Source organism: Miscanthus floridulus, chromosome 14, assembly GCF_019320115.1.
Source record: "Miscanthus floridulus cultivar M001 chromosome 14, ASM1932011v1, whole genome shotgun sequence".
In the NCBI taxonomy this organism is placed as follows: domain Eukaryota; kingdom Viridiplantae; phylum Streptophyta; class Magnoliopsida; order Poales; family Poaceae; genus Miscanthus; species Miscanthus floridulus.
Genome location: NC_089593.1, coordinates 94,497,953 through 94,517,057, shown reverse-complemented (window position 1 = coordinate 94,517,057; position 19,105 = coordinate 94,497,953). Strand labels below are relative to the sequence as shown.

The 19,105-nt window shown below is 47.8% G+C and overlaps 2 protein-coding genes across 2 annotated transcripts; both read left to right on the top strand.

Moving 5' to 3' along the window:
• The first annotated feature begins 49 nt into the window (after positions 1-49).
• Positions 50-1,989, top strand: LOC136502802 (AAA-ATPase At3g28580-like). Its single transcript, XM_066498044.1, has one exon. The coding sequence runs from the start codon at positions 367-369 to the stop codon at positions 1,930-1,932; it is 1,566 nt and encodes a 521-aa protein (XP_066354141.1). The 5' UTR covers positions 50-366; the 3' UTR covers positions 1,933-1,989.
• A 14,876-nt stretch (positions 1,990-16,865) lies between these two features.
• Positions 16,866-19,099, top strand: LOC136502647 (AAA-ATPase ASD, mitochondrial-like). The gene has a single exon (XM_066497903.1). It carries the CDS (start codon positions 17,162-17,164, stop codon positions 18,740-18,742), a length of 1,581 nt encoding a protein of 526 aa, XP_066354000.1. The 5' UTR covers positions 16,866-17,161; the 3' UTR covers positions 18,743-19,099.
• Positions 19,100-19,105: the final 6 nt, after the last annotated feature.

The following is a 19,105-nucleotide window of genomic DNA, read 5'->3' as shown; positions in this document are numbered from 1 at the left end:
GATGATGACGCATATGCATTGTTTTCAAAGCAAATTCTACCTTTGCTACTGCTAGCATAGTTCCTTGCTACTTCCTTCCGATCCACTAGGATCGAGACAGACAGGAGACCACGAACGAACGGCAACCAGGCATGCAGCGACCAGCAGCAGCAGTTCACTCCAAGTCAAGTAGGCTGAGTTAGCTGCATGCATTTCCCAGTATGGTCGCGTCTATATAAACTGGCATCGATCGGCACTTGAGATCAAACAATGTACCATGTGCTTACTATGAGTTCAAAGTGAGTAGTTAACAAGCAAGTGTCTCTGTGCCTGTAGGCCCTGTACCAAGAAAGCTTGCTTGCTAGAGCTGGGCAACACACAACAGCCATGGCGGTGGTGGACAAGTGGACGGGCCTAGGTTCGGCGCTCGCGAGCTTCCTCTTCCTGTGGTCCATGGTGCAGAGCCACGTCCCCGTCACCCTCAGCCACCGCGTCGCCACCTGGGCCAACAAGCTCGCCTCCTACTTCAACCCCTACCTCGAGATCACCATCTCCGAGTACGGCGCCGAGCGCTTCCGCCGCAGCGACTTCTTCCTCGCCGCCGAGGCCTACCTCTCCGACGCGTGCGCGCCGCGCGCCCGCAAGCTCAAGGCCGACCTCGGTAGGGACAGCAGCAACCTCCAGGTCTCGGTCGGCGACAACGACGAGGTCACCGACGCCTTCCAGGGCGCCACGGTCTGGTGGTACGTCGCCAAGAAGGTGCCCAGGCCCAACGTCATCAGCTTATACGGCAACCAGGACGAGCCCCGCACCTACCGGGTCGTCTTCCACCGGCGCCACCGCGACCTCGTCGTCGGCAGGTACCTGCCCCACGTCCTCCAGGAAGGCCGCGCCGTCACCGTCCGCAACCGCCAGCGCCGCCTCTTCACCAATAATCCCGGCGGCGGCGGCCGTGGGAGGGGCGACGTCTGGAGCCACGTCGCGTTCGAGCACCCGGCCACGTTCGACACGCTCGCCATGGACCCTGAGGAGAAGGAGGAGATCGTCGACGACCTCGAGGCGTTCCGGGAGGCTAAGGACTACTACACCAAGGTCGGCAAGGCGTGGAAGCGAGGGTACCTGCTCTATGGACCCCCCGGCACCGGCAAGTCCACCATGATCGCCGCCATGGCCAACTTCCTCGACTACGACGTCTACGACCTCGAGCTCACGGCGGTCAACAACAACACCGACCTGCGGAAGCTCTTCATCGAGACCACCGGCAAGTCCATCATCGTCATCGAGGACATCGACTGCTCCGCCGACCTCACCGGCAAGCGCAAGCACAAGAAGGCCAAGTCCGACAAGGCAGCAGACGGTGACGACAAGCCCAAGCTGCCGATGGAGCCCGACAAGGAAGAAGGCAGCAAGGTGACCCTTTCGGGACTGCTCAACTTCATCGACGGGCTCTGGTCGGCGTGCGGCGGAGAGCGCATCATCATCTTCACCACCAACCACAAGGACGAGCTGGACCCGGCGCTGATCCGGCGAGGCAGGATGGACAGGCATATCGAGATGTCCTACTGCCGCTTCCGGGCCTTCAAGGTGCTCGCCAAGAACTACCTGGACGTCGAGGAGCACGAGCTGTTCGGCCAGATAGGGCAGCTGCTTGAGGAGACAGACATGTCACCGGCAGATGTGGCAGAGAAGCTGATGCCCATGTCCAAGAAGAAGAGGGACGCCAACGCGTGCTTGGAGAGTCTTGTGGAGGCTCTGAAGCAGGCCAAGGAGGATGCGGCCAAGGCGAAGGAGGAAGCAGAGGCAAAGGAGAAGGCAGAGGCGGCGGCGGCCGAGGCAGCAAAGAAGGCTAAAGAGGAAGACGAGGCAAAGAAACGCAGAGGACAAGACGAAGGCGACAAAACGTCAGAATCATCCAAGATGAGCAACGGACACATCAAAAGAGATGACAAATGACAAGTCCAGGCTTATGTCAAACAAATAATAAAGTACAAATTTAAGACTGCTAAGATATGCCATCAGAGCAGTTGGGGTACATTATATTGGTACAACTAGGACGCACGATCTGAACAATATACACTACCCTTGTGTCTTCTATATAAAACTAGCAGTGGGCAAGCACGTGTTCGTGATTCTAACAGGAGACATCATAAAAAGTTCAGATTGTAGGATACTTAAAGTAAGTCACGATTGTAATTCTCATACGTATATATATGTGAATAATATAGCATATGCTCCAATCTAATAATACCACATATCCCAATTAAATAAATTTGTGTATGGCTATATAACACCGTGTTGCATCACAAGAATGATAATAATAAACTATTATTAATAGGTAGTGTACATGTATACATACCCGCCACCGTTTGTTGTCTGTTCTTGCACCAGATTTTCTTCAACCCCTGGTCAATAAATCTAAAGATATTGACCTCCTGAATGCGCCAATTCCTTTGCAATACAGTTCAGACTTCCCAATTGTGCAATATGTAGATATGTAGATGACACCCTCATTATTTTGAAAGGATGTGCAACGCAGTTGTTTTTCCTAAAATCCTTACTTCACAGCTTTAGTGGAGCAACTAGTCTCAGAGTCAATTATAGTAAATCTATGAAGAACATCTATAAAGAAAAGTTTTGTTGCTTTAAGGCATCTCTTCCTTCCACTTACCTAGGTTTACCTTTTGGGACTTTCCAAACCAAAAGTTGAGGAGTTTTTAACATTGATATGTAAATGTGAAAGAAGTCTAATCAGTACTTCAACATTCCGTTCCAAAGCCGGTAGACTAGAATTGGTAAATGTTGTGTTCTCCTCACTACCAACTTTATTCATGTCTACTTTCATTCTACCAGCTACAGTCATCAAACATATTGGCAAGTTTAGAAAGTACTGTCTCTGGAGAGAAACTGACTAAAATGGAAAAGCCTCCTAAGGCAGCCATGGAAATGGTGTGTATGCGAAAGGAGGAAAGGTGGTTTGGGGGTGATTGACCTAAAATCTCATAATGAAGCCCTAATGATGAAAAATTTACACAAATTCTTCAATAAGGTAAGCATTATTTGGGAAAAACTTTACCCAAATGGAAGGTTACCAAATCATGTGAAAAAATGGCTCTTTTTGGTTGAGGGATATTCTAAAAGTTTTGGACATTTTAAGGGTTTTACTGTTCTCCAAATTGTGGATAGAAAAGGGTGTCTTCTATGGGATGACCTTTGCCACTCGCAGGTCTTAAGATTAGAGTTACTTGAGCTTCATTCCTTTGCAAAGAAGTTTATTTCAGTGAAGATGGTTATCTCTAGAAATTCTACGTTGCAACTCTTCCACTTGCCTATCTCTAAATCGGCTTTTGCTCAGTTTTAGTTGCTCTCCATGAAGTGTGAAAATCTCCATTTAGATGAAGGCCCAGACATTTCGACTTACACATGGAACTCTAATTCTTTCTCCTCTGCTAAAGCTTATGAGTCCCTGATTGGCCGGACATGGTCAAGTAAATATTTCCTTTAAATGGTTTTGGAATTCCTTCTGCCAACCAAAACACAAGGTCTTTTTTTCTAGCTTCTTCTCAAAGATAGGCTTAGCACCAGAAACATCTTGAGAAGGAGACATGTGCATTTGGAAGATTATAATTGCGCTTTATGCTCCTTAAACACTGAAGAGATCCTTGAACACCAACTCTTGGACTGCCCCTTTGCTAAAAAGGATGCTGATTAGTTTTAAATCTGATCTGCCCAACCAACATTAGTATTTCTGAAGCCATAAATAACGTCAAGATTCACCTCACCGCCCCCCACCCCCCTCTCCCTCCCCCCTCTTTTTCATGATCAATGCAGTTATATTGATGTGATGAGCAATTTGGACCGCTATGAATAACCGGATCTTCAATCGAAAAAAAAGCTAGAACCTTTTGGCTTGCAAGTCAAACTTGTTTAAGGAGCTTTCCTTGCTCTTGCATATAGCCAAGAAGAAGAGCCTCCCTCCATTTGATTTTCAGATCCAAAGTCTGTTGTAATCTTCCTTGTTTCTCTTATTTTCTGTTTTTATTTCTTTGTCTCTTAATTTCTTCTTTATATGACAAGAAGCTTGCATTGCACGCATGCACCCGTCCAATTAGACCAAGTTCCGTACTCTAATTAATAAAGCAAGGATAGTCGACAAATGGTAATAAGGTCCATATAGGTGACGCATTTGAGCGGTCTCTTTTTCCAAAAGCAAATTCTTCCTTGGTAGCTTTGTTGAATTTGCCTGCCATTGGATGGACCCCACACATCGTCTTTTTTCAAAGAAAAAAAAATCTTGTACCGTGTGCCGGCGCACGTGTGCCACATTATTCATCGGACAACGGCGACAGCTCCGCCTCACCTGCTCCTTCCTTCCGACGAGACCATGCTAACACTATGTCTGCACGTCACTGTTGTCATCATCATTATCAGTGTCGGATTTATGAGAATCGACAGTGATATACTTTTACTGTCGGTTATAAGCTTGAAAATGGAAAAAATAATTGGGGCTGAGCTAAAACCGGTAGTGAAGGACCACATCACTGTCAGTTTGTGACGTGAATCGGCAGTATTTTGGCGGCCACTCATCACTTTCGGTTTAAGCTAAGAGCCAACAGTGATTGTGCTCTATCACTGTCGGTTCTAGCCAAGAACCGACAGTGATAAGGCTACAACACAAGAAGGCTGCAGCCGTCCTCTCCTTCCTCCCCTCTTCCATCTCAAGAACAGAGGCGCGCGTTTAGACCCTTCCCTCCAATGCTGCGGTTGCTCTTCGTCATGAAGCTAGTGCTTAGATTTTGAAGAATGGCTTGATCTTTTTGCTTTAAGTTTAGTAATAAACATCCACCCCTTTAATTTTGTTGCTTAATTAGCTTTATTTTGATGGCTACATTGCTTGATTCTCATTCTAGTTCTTTCTCCATTCTAGAGAGCACTTTTCTGATTGGACATTCATGCAAGGCTCAAATTGTGGTGAATCCATCATCCAAAAGGTTGGTGTCTATGAACACATTTAAATTCCTAGCTAATTATTCCATGGTGGTCAAGATCATCATTGTTAGTATGTGATGCTATAATTAGTTCTTAGAAGTAGAATAGAATAGTTGTTCTTTAATATTGTACAATAATTATTTTTTACTACGATTTTTAATTTACAGGGCCGGGGCTACCAATTTCAATTTTTCAATAGTTAGTGTACAATAATGTTTTTCAAAAATGGTACTTTTAAGCTACAATGGTTGTTCATAAAGCTCGATTTCTTATTAATTTTTTGTAATTACTGTCTCAATATTTTTTTGTGTAGAGATGAATCGAGAGTGGATGCATCTGTCCCGAACAGACAAGCGGTACATGCATGGCGTAAGACAATTTATCACCGATGACAAAGCCCATGCTGGAAATGGGAACCATATCTTCTGCCCATGCAAACATTGCAAGAATTATAGGAACTTTCGTCAAATTAAGTCTATACGACCGCAGTTGATTACCAGGGGATTCATGCCAAACTATACGATATGACAGTGATGTCAACCCTCCATCACTGCCGATATACCACTGTCGGTTCAAAATTTAACAGTAAAGTGAATTTTTTATTCGACAGTGATGTTCAGATCTGGGCAGTGTAACCAGGCCAGCGGGGAGCCATTGACTGCAGGTCAATTTTACTTGAGCCTGCCACCGTTATGAATATATATAGGAGTACTCTTACTGAACTCACTAGTCACGGAATCACCACTAGCTATAATACTCGTGTACGAGTAACAAGGAGCAAGGTCGGGGTCAGCAGCCAGCGCCTCGACGTCCGGACGCAAGTCAGCGTCCGAGCGCAGTTCGTTCGATCCGAGCCGTGATACACAGCCCAGGCAAGAGCGTGCGGTACGCCCGCGTCACTCGTGGCAGCCCGTCCTCTGTCTGCACTCCGACACCCTGTTCTCATGTGCCCATCGCAAAACTATGTACTGCAGCATCGAAAAAATATGTATTACAATGTTTTAAATAATAGTACTACAACATCGCAAAATCAACCATAAAACATGAAAATAGAAACAACTCAAAAATCACCTTTCAATGCTGCAACATTTGAAAAAGGTAATTTCAACAATTAAAATCCCTTGTTGTAACAATCCCAACATTAAAGCTCCCTTTCTGCAACACATGAATCACCCTATTGCAACATTCTAAAATCATCTATTGCAACATCTCAAAAACTCCCTTGCAACATGGAGAAATAACAAAAGACGTACAAACAGCAAAGGAATGGGTTCGAGGTGCAGGCTGCTCCAGCCCCTGGCCCATCACCTTCGAGCTCGCCGGAGGGAGGAGGAAATAGGAGCCCAGAGCTCGCCGGAACCCTAGCCACCGCCGCGTCCCTCAGATCCAGAGGAAGAGGGAGGAGGGCTCAGATCTAGAGGAGGACCGACCTACCTTGTCGGAGCCGCCGCCGTCGTCCTCGTCTCCGGTAGGGGGAGCGGGAGTCGGGTCGCTGGGGAGCGCGGGGTCGCAATGGAGGTCACGGAGAGGGGAGGGAGCGTGGGTGGGCAGGCGCGGCGTCCGTCCCGAGGGTGCTAGCAGGCCCGAAGAGCGTGCGGGCGGAGCAGTAGCGAGTGGACGCGAGGGAGCGGGGGGTCATGGGACGGGATAAGAAATGGCCGTGTCCGGATCCTTGTAGAATCATTATCGTTTCTCTGACCAAACCAAATTAATCAGCCGCCACGACCAGCCTGCTTTGAATAGAATTCTATATACTACCACACGTTAATTCTTGACGACCAGGAGATATGGTTGGTCGTAGGACACTTGATCGCCAAACAGCTTCATTCCGCTAATATACTATATTGTAATATTTTTAACGATTCCTAAGCACAAGTACTGTGGGGGTATGGCCCCCAAGACATGGGCCGCACCATCGGAGGTGGCCCGACCCACAAGATCAAGGCATGCACGGCGCTGCTCGGCGTGTACCGCAAGACATTGTATAGTACTAAATAGGATGCTTTACTTGTAACCCTACCCCTCCAAAGTATATAAGGAGAGGCATGGGTCCTCTACTCGACATCATGTATTCAATACAATACACCAAAGACACAGGACGTAGGGTATTACGTCGATCAGACGGTCCGAACCTGTCTAAATCACTGTCTCTGCGCCTTGTATCACCATCCGGTTCCTGATTACGCGCATCCCCACCGACAAATCTACCATCGCGGGATACCCCTCGGTGGACTGCCGAGCATATTCTGTCGACAGTTGGCGCGCCAGGTAGGGGTGTGCGCTTGATCCATGACGAGCCAGATGGATCTCAAATCAACAACACGTTCTCGTCGTCAATCTCGTGGAGATTCGTCCCGGTCCACGACGACGATTCATCGCTGCTACACCAGCACCTACAATAGCAGATCCGATCTCGGAACCACCTCCGAGGTCGCCTTCACCAACAACTCACCGTCCACCAGGTGTTCGCCATCAACGGCGACCAGACAACGCCATACGCCGTCGACCAGACGCTCCGTCTAAAGCTAAGTCACGTTTTAATATTCTTCTAAATATTCTCCAATCTCCGTATATCATCATAATATTTTTCCGAACTATTTTCTCCATGTTTGCTCTCTAAATGATTTTTCGAACCCCCAAACAGTCGCGTTGATGCTCGGATGCCTCTAGAGACGACCCTGTCTCCGGCTCCTCCCTACACGTGCTACGGGCTCCGCGCTCTGCGTTATGGGTGGTCGGCAGCGGCTCCTTGGTCATGCCTATTCCTCCTACACGTGCACGGGCTTCGCGCTCGACTTTATGGACTATGGGCTAGCTAGGGCTGGAGACTCAGCTACACACTAACTGTTCGGGCGGTTTATATTAAACATAACTATATTTTCACGCCAACTGATCACTGAACTGCATACGTCGTTTCATCACCATTGTTGATTTTTCTCTGGAGTTTATTTATTTGTGTATCATGTACTACCCGTTCTATATATTTGTATTGCAGGTTCGTCGTCCAGGTGATCGGATCACCTGGTGCTCAGGCTTCTCCACCGATCAACTGGTCGGACCACTTGGTTCATGGACTCCGTCGCCGACTAGTTGATCGGACTGTTCGTCGGTCGCTTCTACTCAATGCTCACTTCGCCGCCGACTAGTTGACCAGACTGTTCGCCGCCCGTGCTTCATCGCCAGCTAAGTCGGTTACTCCTCAGCGCTAAGATTCTTCGTGCTCGAGGAATAAGTGGGCACACTTCACCGCACGGACGTCGTCAGCTACGTCGGTGCTTAGACCTCGCTGCCTACGCCGGGCACTCCTCGGTGCTCGGACCTCACCGCCTACGCCGGGCACTCCTCGGTGCTTGGACCTCGCCACCTACGTCAAGGACTCCTCAGTGCTCGGACATCGCCGCCTACACCGGGGACTCCTCGGTGCTCGGACCTCGCCGCCTACGCCGGGAACTCCTCGCTCCTCGGTGCTCGGTCATCGACAGCGACGCCGGGGACTCCTCGCTCCTCGATGCTCGGTCATCGCCAGCGACGCCGGGGACTCCTCGCTCCTCGGTGCTCGGTCATCGCCAGCGACGTCGGGGACTCCTCGCTCCTCGGTGCTTGGTCATCGCCAGCGACGTCAGGGACTCCTCGGTGCTCGGACATCGCCGCCTACGTCGGGGACTCCTCGCTCCTCGGTGCTCGGTCATCGACAGCGACGCCGGGGACTCCTCGCTCCTCGGTGCTCAGTCATCGCCAGCGACGCCGGGGACTCCCTTACTGCTCGGATCTTGCTACGTCTCGTCGGTGTGCTATCAAGCTGCTCCATGCTGTTCGGATCAGGGTGCTGATCTTGGGCAGCACGTCTGGGGTCTTGATACGCGTATGTCAGACGACGTCGGCAAGCTTTTGGACTTCTTTGATCCTGCTACAAGATTCATTCTTCATCTTTCAGCAGGCTCAGGGACTAAGTGGGCACACTTCACCTTGCGGTGAATGTGCTTGTTCTCATCTCGAGGCTATGCCCAGGGACAGGCTGCCTGCTCGGCTGGTCTTCTACTTTATGACCCTGGCACCACGTGACTGCGTCACCTACTGTCAGGCTCGGGGACTAACTGTGAGGGTATGGCCCCCCAAGACATGGGCCGCACCATCGGAGGTGGCCCGACCCACAAGATCAAGGCATGCACGGCGCTGCTCGGCGTGCACCGCAAGACATTGTATAGTACCAAATATGATACTTTACTTGTAACCCTACCCCTCTAGAGTATATAAGGAGAGGCAGGGGTCCTCTACTCGACATCATGTATTCAATACAATACACCAAAGACACAGGACGTAGGGTATTACGTCGATCAGACGGCCCGAACCTGTCTAAATCACTGTCTCTGCGTCTTGTGTCACCATCCAGTTCCTGATTACGCGCATCCCCGCCGATAAATCTACCATCGTGGGATACCCCTCGGTGAACTGCCGAGTATATTCTGTCAACAAGTACTTAATTCATAGGTATGTATATCTAGATATGCTTACTCTTCATCTACGTGTTCCTCAATTCGTAACGTACGCGCTTGTTGGTGGTTTGACTCATCGTAGTGAGCATGCACATACGCATGTGTTACACACGGGATCGAGGCCAGGGGAGTCTCGAGTGTGGTGACAGTGTGTTTTGATAAGAAGCTTACGATGCGGTGTTTTAACTTTATTTTGACCGAAGCTCTATAGAGCAGATGACAAAACTAAACTTGCTCATCTTTACTGGGTTACAGTGGAAAGCTATATATATACAACTCTATCCATCTAATTGACTAATTCTAGTGCGTAGATATGCCAGGCTGTCATGCTGCTACAGTGATTAGACGTGACAGCAAGGCTGACTTTGGCGTCTGCCCCTGCCGTGGCTACAATACGATAGGAGAGCCTTTCGACGCCTGCTCCTGCCGCGGCTACAGTGCAACAATAGGAGAGCTTTTTCGATGCCTGCCCTGCCGCGCGTACAAACAAGGGAGGAGCAAATTACTTTACACAAACTGTAGATTGGGGCACCATATCTAGCTGCTGATGAGAGCCATTAAGTGCCAACCATATCGGCGGTGTCCCGCAGCATACACTAGTAGAGAACAGACCTTTCATCCGAGGCTAAAATGGGCTCTAGTCCCGACATTTTTTGCGCTCGGGACTAGAGAGACCTTTAGTCCCGGTTGGTGTCTCCAACCGGGACTAAAGGCCCCTGCCCAACGGCTACTGCGCTCGGCACAGTGGCAGGGGACCTTTAGTCCCGGTTGAAGACACCAACCGGGACTAAAGGTGGACCTTTAGTCCCGGTTGGTGTCTCTAACCAGGACTAAAAGTCCTCAACCTTTAGTCCCGGTTGGTAACACCAACCGGGACTAAAGGTAGACCCTTTAGTCCCGGTTGGTAACACCAACCCGGACTAAAGGACCCTTTAGTCCCGGTTGGAGCCACCAACCGGGACTAAAGGTCCCCCGGTGGGTTAGTTCAAAAGGGAAGCATCCCATCTATTGTCAGATGTGTTGTGTAGGTGGGGTGGTAAGCTACGCGCGAGGCAATGCATGAGGTCTTGGGTTCGAATCTCATGGGACGCAGCGGTGGGAGGTATTATTTTTTTTAAAGCTGGGAGGACCTTTAGTCCCGGTTGGTGTTACCCACCGGGACTAAAGGTCCCCCTTTATTCCCGGTTCCTGACCCGGGACTAAAGGACCCCCTTTAGTCCCGGATGCTTACTCCCGGGTGGGGAACCGGGACTAAAGAGGGTTCCCCACCGGGAGTAAAGCCCGTCTCTGTATTAGTGATAGGCAGACAATGTGTACACGTCTCAGCCTGTCCAAAAAAATTTCAATGAGTTTACTTCCGTTCCAACATGATTTTTGACTTGTTTTTGTTCGTAACAGTTTAGCCAGGTTTGAAGCAATTTGTTATGTTACTTGCAGTCCAGCAAAAAGGCACAGTTTCTGGATGCGGATATCAGAAAAAAAGTTTCTTATTCCAATGTACAGGTGCCATGACTAGCTAATCCTGGATGAAGTTCCTCTCCAGTTATAGAGAAGATTCTTAATAATACCGGTGGTTATTATTACATTATAATTGTATTTGCAAGTCATCATAGAACACATGTAATGTATTTTTTTGTATACTTACAGAACACATGTAATGTTCAGTGTGATGTAGTTGTTTAGGTAGAATATGTTTATAATGTTCATTGTCTCGTATGCAGTTAGTATGACGTCATGGAATCGGGCAAGTGATGCTACATTTTTTATTTGAACAAATACACATGTGTATGATATTGCAATAAGTTTTTCTGGTTAAGTTGATTTTGTACAGTATCCCATTGCAATGTACGGGCACCCATCTAGTATATATGATACTCTTTGCTGATCCAACGGTTGTGGTCCATTCTGAGAACACCCAGTGATCGAAAATTATCGGGCCGCACCGTGTCGTGCTCAGGCCGGCATAGAGGCCAAGCACAGTAGTACCACCAGGCCATGCTAGGCACGGGCACGATGGGCCTCAAGCCGGGCTGTGCTTTTTAGAGCCGTGCCAATGTCGGCTGAAAGGTCCTAATATGGCTAGAGGGGGTGAATAATCTATTTAAAACTCTACAAATCCACTAGATCAATTTGTTAGTAAACTAAATGGAGAAATACGACTTGCTCTAGCTCTATAAGGGTTGCAAGCCACCTACCCAACAATTCTAGTTACTATGATCTCTAGACACACAAGAGGCTAAGTCATTACTCACTAAGAGCTCTCAACAAAGCTCTACTAAAGAGCTCCACTAGATAAAACTAAGCTACCAAACAAGCTCTCAAATCTAATTACACTAAAGAGCTTGCTACAACTAGTTTGTAGGAAAGTAATAGAGTGAGTAGGGTGATTATACCACCGTGTAGAGAAACGAACCAATCACAATATGATGACAACCAATCATCGGGAGAAATTCAATTACAAGAATGACACATGATTTTTCTCTCGAGGTTCACGTGCTTGCCGGCACGCTAATCCCCGTTGTGTCGACCAACACTTGGTGGTCCGACGGCTAAGACGTATTGCACGAACCTCGTCCAACAAATGGACACCGCAAGAACATACCCACAAGTGAGGTAACTCAATGACACGAGCAATTTACTAGAGCTACCTTGTGGCTCTTTGCCGGGAAGGTACAAGATCCCTCACAATCACCGGAGCCGACCACAAATAATCACCAACACGTGCCGAAGCTCCTCCACTGCTCCAAGCCATCTAGGTGGCGGCAACCACCAAGAGAAATAAGAAATCCGCAGCCACAACGATCCCCAAGTGCCACTAGATGTAATCACTCAAGCAAATACACTTGGAATCACTCATAATCTCACTATGATGATGAATCAATGATGGTGATGAGTGGGAGGCGTTTACCTAGGCTCATAAAGATGTCAAGTATGTCAAAGTACCAAGAGAGAGTGCCCAAGACCGATCGTGGTCTATTTAAAGACCCCCAAACAAAATAGAGCCGTTAGGTACAAGAGGGGGCTCCCTGCGCAACGACCGGACTCACTGGTCGAGATGACTGGACACGTCAGGTGCATTGTTGCAATAGCCTACGATGCAAGCTGCAGTAGCGTCCGATCGAAGTTGTAGTAGCATCCGGTCATTGTTGCAGTAGCGTCCGGTCACGAACTTTTTGAATTCGACCGTTGGCGCCCAACGGTCCTTTCGTTGCAGTAGCGCCCGGTCATTGTTGCAGTAGCATCCTGTCATTGTTGCATCAGCGTCCCGTGCGATCTAGAGAGGTTCCAGAGAGATATTTTGGCGACCGGACGCGTCCAGTCACTACTGACCGGACTCACCCAGCGTCAGGTCTTTCAATCGTGTGTGTTGCCTATCTGTGAACAGTTGCATAGGCGCGTCTGGTCGCAATGTTTCATTAGCGTCCAGTCAATGTTTCATTAGCATCGGACGCATGTTGCACTAGCGTCCGATCCAAGTTGCAGCGTCCGGTCACGCCTGAAATTCTCCTTTTCAACTCAAACTTCACCACCATTGCTTCCATGTGCTAACCACCAAGTGTATCACCAATGTGCATGTGTGTTAGCATTTTTCAAAGTATTTTACAAGGGTCAAAGTTAGCACACTAGGTTCCTAAATACAAATGCAAGAGTCATGTCACCTAGTGGCACTTGATAACGCTTAGCTAAAAATTTCCCATCTTTATAGTACGGCTATCGATCCTAAATCACTCACATCTTTTATGGTGTCTTGAGTGCAAACCAAAAATGGCTCCTATCATTATACCTTTGTCTTGAGCCCATTTTTGTTTTTCTCTTTCTTCTTTTCCAAATGTGAAGCACTTGATCATCTTTTTTGTGGCCATCACCTTCACCAGCTTCACCACTTGGATTAGACTACCTCATCTAAATCACACACTTAGATAAAAGGTTAGTCCTAAGTTTCATCAATTATCCAAAACCAAACTAGGGCTTTCACCGGCCCAGTGGGCCTAGCCCATTTGGCCAAGTATAGTGGGCACGATAGGGCTGGACGAAAAACTCGTGGCTCGCTAGCTCGATGGGCTCGATGCTAGCTCGGCTCGGCTCGGCTCGTTTACTTCTCTTAACGAGTCAAGCTAGCATTTTAGCTCATTAAGTTAATGAGCTAGCTCGAGCTGGCTCGCAAGCCAGCTTGCGAGATAAACGAGCCAAATACTTTGTAGTTCGACAATCTAAACATGTAACAATTAAGCCAGCATGTGATTGGAGTCTAGAACTGATGTATGCTATGCATTACACTTATTTATTTCTTGTCATGTTGTATGTATAGAATAAATTAGTTTCTACTAATTTTATGCATTGGTTGCAACATCTAAGGAGCTAGCTCACCAGCCAAGCAACAAGCTAGCTTGCAAGCTAAACGAGCCAAGTCGAGCCGAGCTAGAGTTTTAGCTCGTTTAGTTAACGAGCCGAGCCGAGCTAGCTCAGTATCCTAACGAGCTATAATGAGTCGAGCCATAACTAGTTGAGCTGGCTCATTATCTAGCCGTAGCCACGATAGTAAAAAAAAGTTTTTCACAGTTCGATCACAATCGTGTGGCCAAAAAGAGCTCTCCACGCTGCGTGTACTGGTTTTCAACCCGGATAAAAATATCTACTCCTAGCCTCCTAGGTTCAACCATCGTCTTTCTCACTCCCCATTCTCTTCTCTCCTCGCGTCATTCACGACCTATATACTACACGCCTCGCCGTTCGTCGCCTCTCCTAGCTCCCTGCTCCTCTCTTGCTGCTCTGGGCGCGGGTGCATGGGAAGGGTACCCTCCGACGTGGCGATGGATATGTGAAAGGTCTTGAGCAACCGAGAGCCCATGGGGAGATCTGGTGGGTGGGAGCAGGTAGATATAGAGTTGATGACTTGACTGACCGCCGATGATCAAAATGCATGTGGAATTGAAACCCTGACGATGAAGATCTAGTAGAGGTGGATCGACATATAGGAAACAAATATGTCAAATTGAGACACATCTAAAATTCCTTTTTAAGATTTTGTATAAGTTAGGCTAAAAAAATTGCAACCTCAAAGTCGCTGGTGTCTAAATGGATGTTTGCATTCACTTTATTAAATAGGAGTAATAGTACATATTTGAGACCCTAAATGAATTCAATGCAAATGAAAAGACAAGTTTAAACTGAAAAGTTTTAGATCTCTTTGAGTATTACAACTTTGGTTCAGGTCATTTCTTCGTCCGAAGTGATTAGAAAAGATTAAAAAATGTTAATTTTAAAATCATTAATCTTTATCAAACAAAATTTCTAGGTTTTAATGATTTTAAATGAAAAAGTTTGTTGCATATCTCTTCAAGTACTACACTATTCGTGACATGTTCCATATAATACCAGGCCACGCGGCGAGACAATCTGGAGTCCCAACTGCCTACAGGGTGAGCCCTGACTTCGAGTGATGTTTTCGGGGCTTCAACCTTGGCCATGTCGACCTGGAGGTTAAATATGTTGGAACTCTCGGTAGGGCTAGCTTGACACTAAACACCTGGGTGAGAATACCTAAGGTACATAACCCTTCATAATAAAAAGGTACATAACCTCGTCATCCCATATTGACATGGAGGTTCAAAAAAAGATCGGACTAGGGGGGAGGCCTGGAGTTTTAAGATATATCTCTAAACAATAATTTCATATCTCTAAACAATAATTTCACAACATACTGCGGAGTATCATATAATTTTTAGGTTTTATCTTTTTATAGTGCATCCTGTGAGAACCGAAGTAATCTTTTCAATTAGTAACCGTAAGATTGATGGGCAGCCAAGAGCCAAATAAGCGTGTCATGCTTCACGCTGCAGCATAGCAAGACTGATGCAAATTTTCACTTCGTGGAACGAGGCATGACCCATGCTGCTAGTTTGACTGCAGGAATATACCATGGCGGAGGCAGCACCGTATCTGAAGAAGCTGAATGCTCTGCGACGCTTTGTACGTGTCTCTGCTAGGCATCGCCATGAGGCATATTTATATATAATACTAGCAGGGAACCCCGCGCTATGCGCGGGCAATAGTGGAGAAAAAAGATTTGTATTGAGGCGTAAAAAAAAAAGAAAATAGGTTGTTGGTGTTCCTTAAGGGGTTAACCACTGTTCATAGTAACCCGTTACTGTTCATAAAATCCGGTAAAGCAGTTTTCGTAAACCCGTTAGTGTTTATTAAAAACCCGTTACTGTTCATCTGCGGGCCCTGTACTGTTTGTCCGGCAGGTGACTGTGCCGGTAACCGTGGTTTGTGAGAGAGATCGGAGATCTGAGGTTGCACGCTCTTTATACTATAGTATAGATCATTATTATTACTAGGCTAGATCAATAAATAAACTTGAGAAAAACGTATGTATATGTGCACGCACGAGACGACTAGTATATTTGATGATCTCCTCACCTGGCCAGACTGTGCATATGCTCTGGAGGGATCGTGTCTCAAATCGCCGCCTGTCAAGTGTCAACACAACTGCCGGACGAAACTACCCTGTTAGCTCCCGGCTGATATGTGTGTGTGATATATATATATATATATATATATATATATATATATATATATATATATATATATATATATATATATATATATATATATATATATATATAGAGGCTATTCAGCAGCCGGCTACAAAATAAGTTATTCTGTAGCCACCTCTATTTACCATAATTTTATATACTAATTTACCATAATGTCAATACATATTTACGATAGTTGGGTTACTATAACACATGGGAATATTTACCATAACATTATAGTAAACCACTTAGTAAGGAGTTACTGTAAATCTCGTAAATTAACATAGTAATTATTGTAACTCAAAGTGGCTACAGAATAAGTTATTCTACAGCTAGCTATAGGATAGTAGTTTATATATATATATATATATATATATATATATATATATATATATATAGAACTACTGTCCTGTAGCCGGCTACAGAATAACTTATTCTATAGCCACTTTGAGTTACGATAATTACTATGTTAATTTACGAGATTATAGTAACTCCTTACTAAGTGGTTTAATATAACGTTATGGTAAATATCCCCATGTGTTATAGTAACCCAACTATCGTAAATATGTATTGACATTATGGTAAATTAGTATATAAAATTATAGTAAATGGAGGTGGCTACAGAATAACTTATTTTGTAGCCGGCTACTAAATAGCCTCTCCCTATATATATATATATATATATATATATATATATATATATATATATATATATATATATATATATATATATAGAGAGAGAGAGAGAGAGAGAGAGAGAGAGAGAGAGACTGCAGTGCACGCATATGGGCGGTTCCATTGTTTTCAAAGCAAATTCTACCTTTGCTACTGCTAGCATAGCTCCTTGCTACTTCCTTCCGATTCACTAGGATCGAGACAGACAGGAGACCACGAACGAACGGCAACCAGGCATGCAGCGACCACCAGCAGCAGTTGACTCCAAGTCAACAAGTAGCCTGAGCTAGCTGCATGCATTTCCCATGATGAGCCATGGCGGCTATGGTCGCGTCTATATAAACTGGCATCGATCGGCACTTGAGATCAAACAATGTACCATGTGCTTACTATGAGTTCAAGTGAGTAGTTAACAAGCAAGTGTCTCTGTGCCTGTAGGCCCTGTACCAAGAAAGCTTGCTTGCTAGAGCTGGGCAACACACAGCAGCCATGGCGGTGGTGGACAAGTGGACGGGCCTAGGTTCGGCGCTCGCGAGCTTCCTCTTCCTGTGGTCCATGGTGCAGAGACACGTCCCCGTCACCCTCAGCCACCGCGTCGCCACCTGGGCCAACAAGCTCGCCTCCTACTTCAACCCCTACCTCGAGATCACCATCTCCGAGTACGGCGCCAAGCGCTTCCGCCGCAGCGACTTCTTCCTCGCCGCCGAGGCCTACCTCTCCGACGCGTGCGCGCCGCGCGCCCGCAAGCTCAAGGCCGAGCTCGGCAGGGACAGCAGCAACCTCCAGGTCTCGGTCGGCGACAACGTCGAGGTCACCGACGCCTTCCAGGGCGCCACGGTCTGGTGGTACGTCGCCAAGAAGGTGCCCAGGTCCAACGTCATCAGCTTATACGGCCACCAGGACGAGCCCCGCACCTACCGGGTCGTCTTCCACCGGCGCCACCGCGACCTCGTCGTCGGCAGGTACCTGCCCCACGTCCTCCAGGAAGGCCGCGCCGTCACCGTCCGCAACCGCCAGCGCCGCCTCTTCACCAATAATCCCAGCGGCGGCGGCCGTGGGAGGGGCGACGTCTGGAGCCACGTCGCGTTCGAGCACCCGGCCACGTTCGACACGCTCGCCATGGACCCTGAGGAGAAGGAGGAGATCGTCGACGACCTCGAGGCGTTCCGGGAGGCTAAGGACTACTACACCAAGGTCGGCAAGGCGTGGAAGCGAGGGTACCTGCTCTATGGACCCCCCGGCACCGGCAAGTCCACCATGATCGCCGCCATGGCCAACTTCCTCGACTACGACGTCTACGACCTCGAGCTCACGGCGGTCAACAACAACACCGACCTGCGGAAGCTCTTCATCGAGACCACCGGCAAGTCCATCATCGTCATCGAGGACATCGACTGCTCCGTCGACCTCACCGGCAAGCGCAAGGACAAGAAGGCCAAGTCCGACAAGGCAGCAGACGGTGACGACAAGCCCAAGCTGCCGATGGAGCCCGACAAGGACGAAGGCAGCAAGGTGACCCTTTCGGGGCTGCTCAACTTCATCGACGGGCTCTGGTCGGCGTGCGGCGGAGAGCGCATCATCATCTTCACCACCAACCACAAGGACAAGCTGGACCCGGCGCTGATCCGGCGAGGCAGGATGGACAGGCACATCGAGATGTCCTACTGCCGCTTCCGGGCCTTCAAGGTGCTCGCCAAGAACTACCTGGACGTCGAGGAGCACGAGCTGTTCGGCCAGATAGCGCAGCTGCTCGAGGAGACAGACATGTCGCCGGCAGATGTGGCCGAGAACCTGATGCCCATGTCCAAGAAGAAGAAAAGGGACGCCAACGCATGCTTCGAGGGTCTTGTGGAGGCTCTGAAGCAGGCCAAACAGGAGGCGGCCGCTAAGGCGCTGGCTGAGGCGGCCAAGGCGAAGGAGGAAGCAGAGGCGAAGGAGAAGGCAGAAGCGGAGGCAAAGGAGGCCAAAGAGAAAGACAAGGCAGCGGCGGAGGCAACAGAAAACAGAGGAGAAGACAAAGGGAAGGATAGCAAGATGAGCAACGGAGAAATCAAGGAAGGTGACAAGTGACAAGTACAGAATGAGCTCGCTTACTGGTGAAGTGATGGAGAAAGATAGCTGAATAATGCAGTGTCCTATATGCACTACTGCACTAGGAGACTGAGTGGTTGTGGTTCATTCATGTTCAGAGAAGCACATGTAATGTGTCACTCTCTCCAAATCAAGCAATCCAGTAGCCTTTTTCCGTGTTTTGTGGCCAACCTCATTGTCCAATAACACAGTAATGTAACCCCTGCTCTCCTCCTCCTAAACTTTGTTTTAGGCAGTGCCGTGTAATCCTATTGTACTTGTTTCTTCCACATTCTTATATAAAGAAAAAACGTGCAATGTACATTCTCGAAAGTGCAGAGGAAAAAAAAAAAACAATCATCT

What these genes read in the sequence shown, in the direction of transcription:
- LOC136502802 (XM_066498044.1), top strand. Translation starts at nt 367, where the DNA reads ATGGCGGTGGTGGACAAGTGGACGGGCCTAGGTTCGGCGCTCGCGAGC.
- LOC136502647 (XM_066497903.1), top strand. Translation starts at nt 17,162, where the DNA reads ATGGCGGTGGTGGACAAGTGGACGGGCCTAGGTTCGGCGCTCGCGAGC.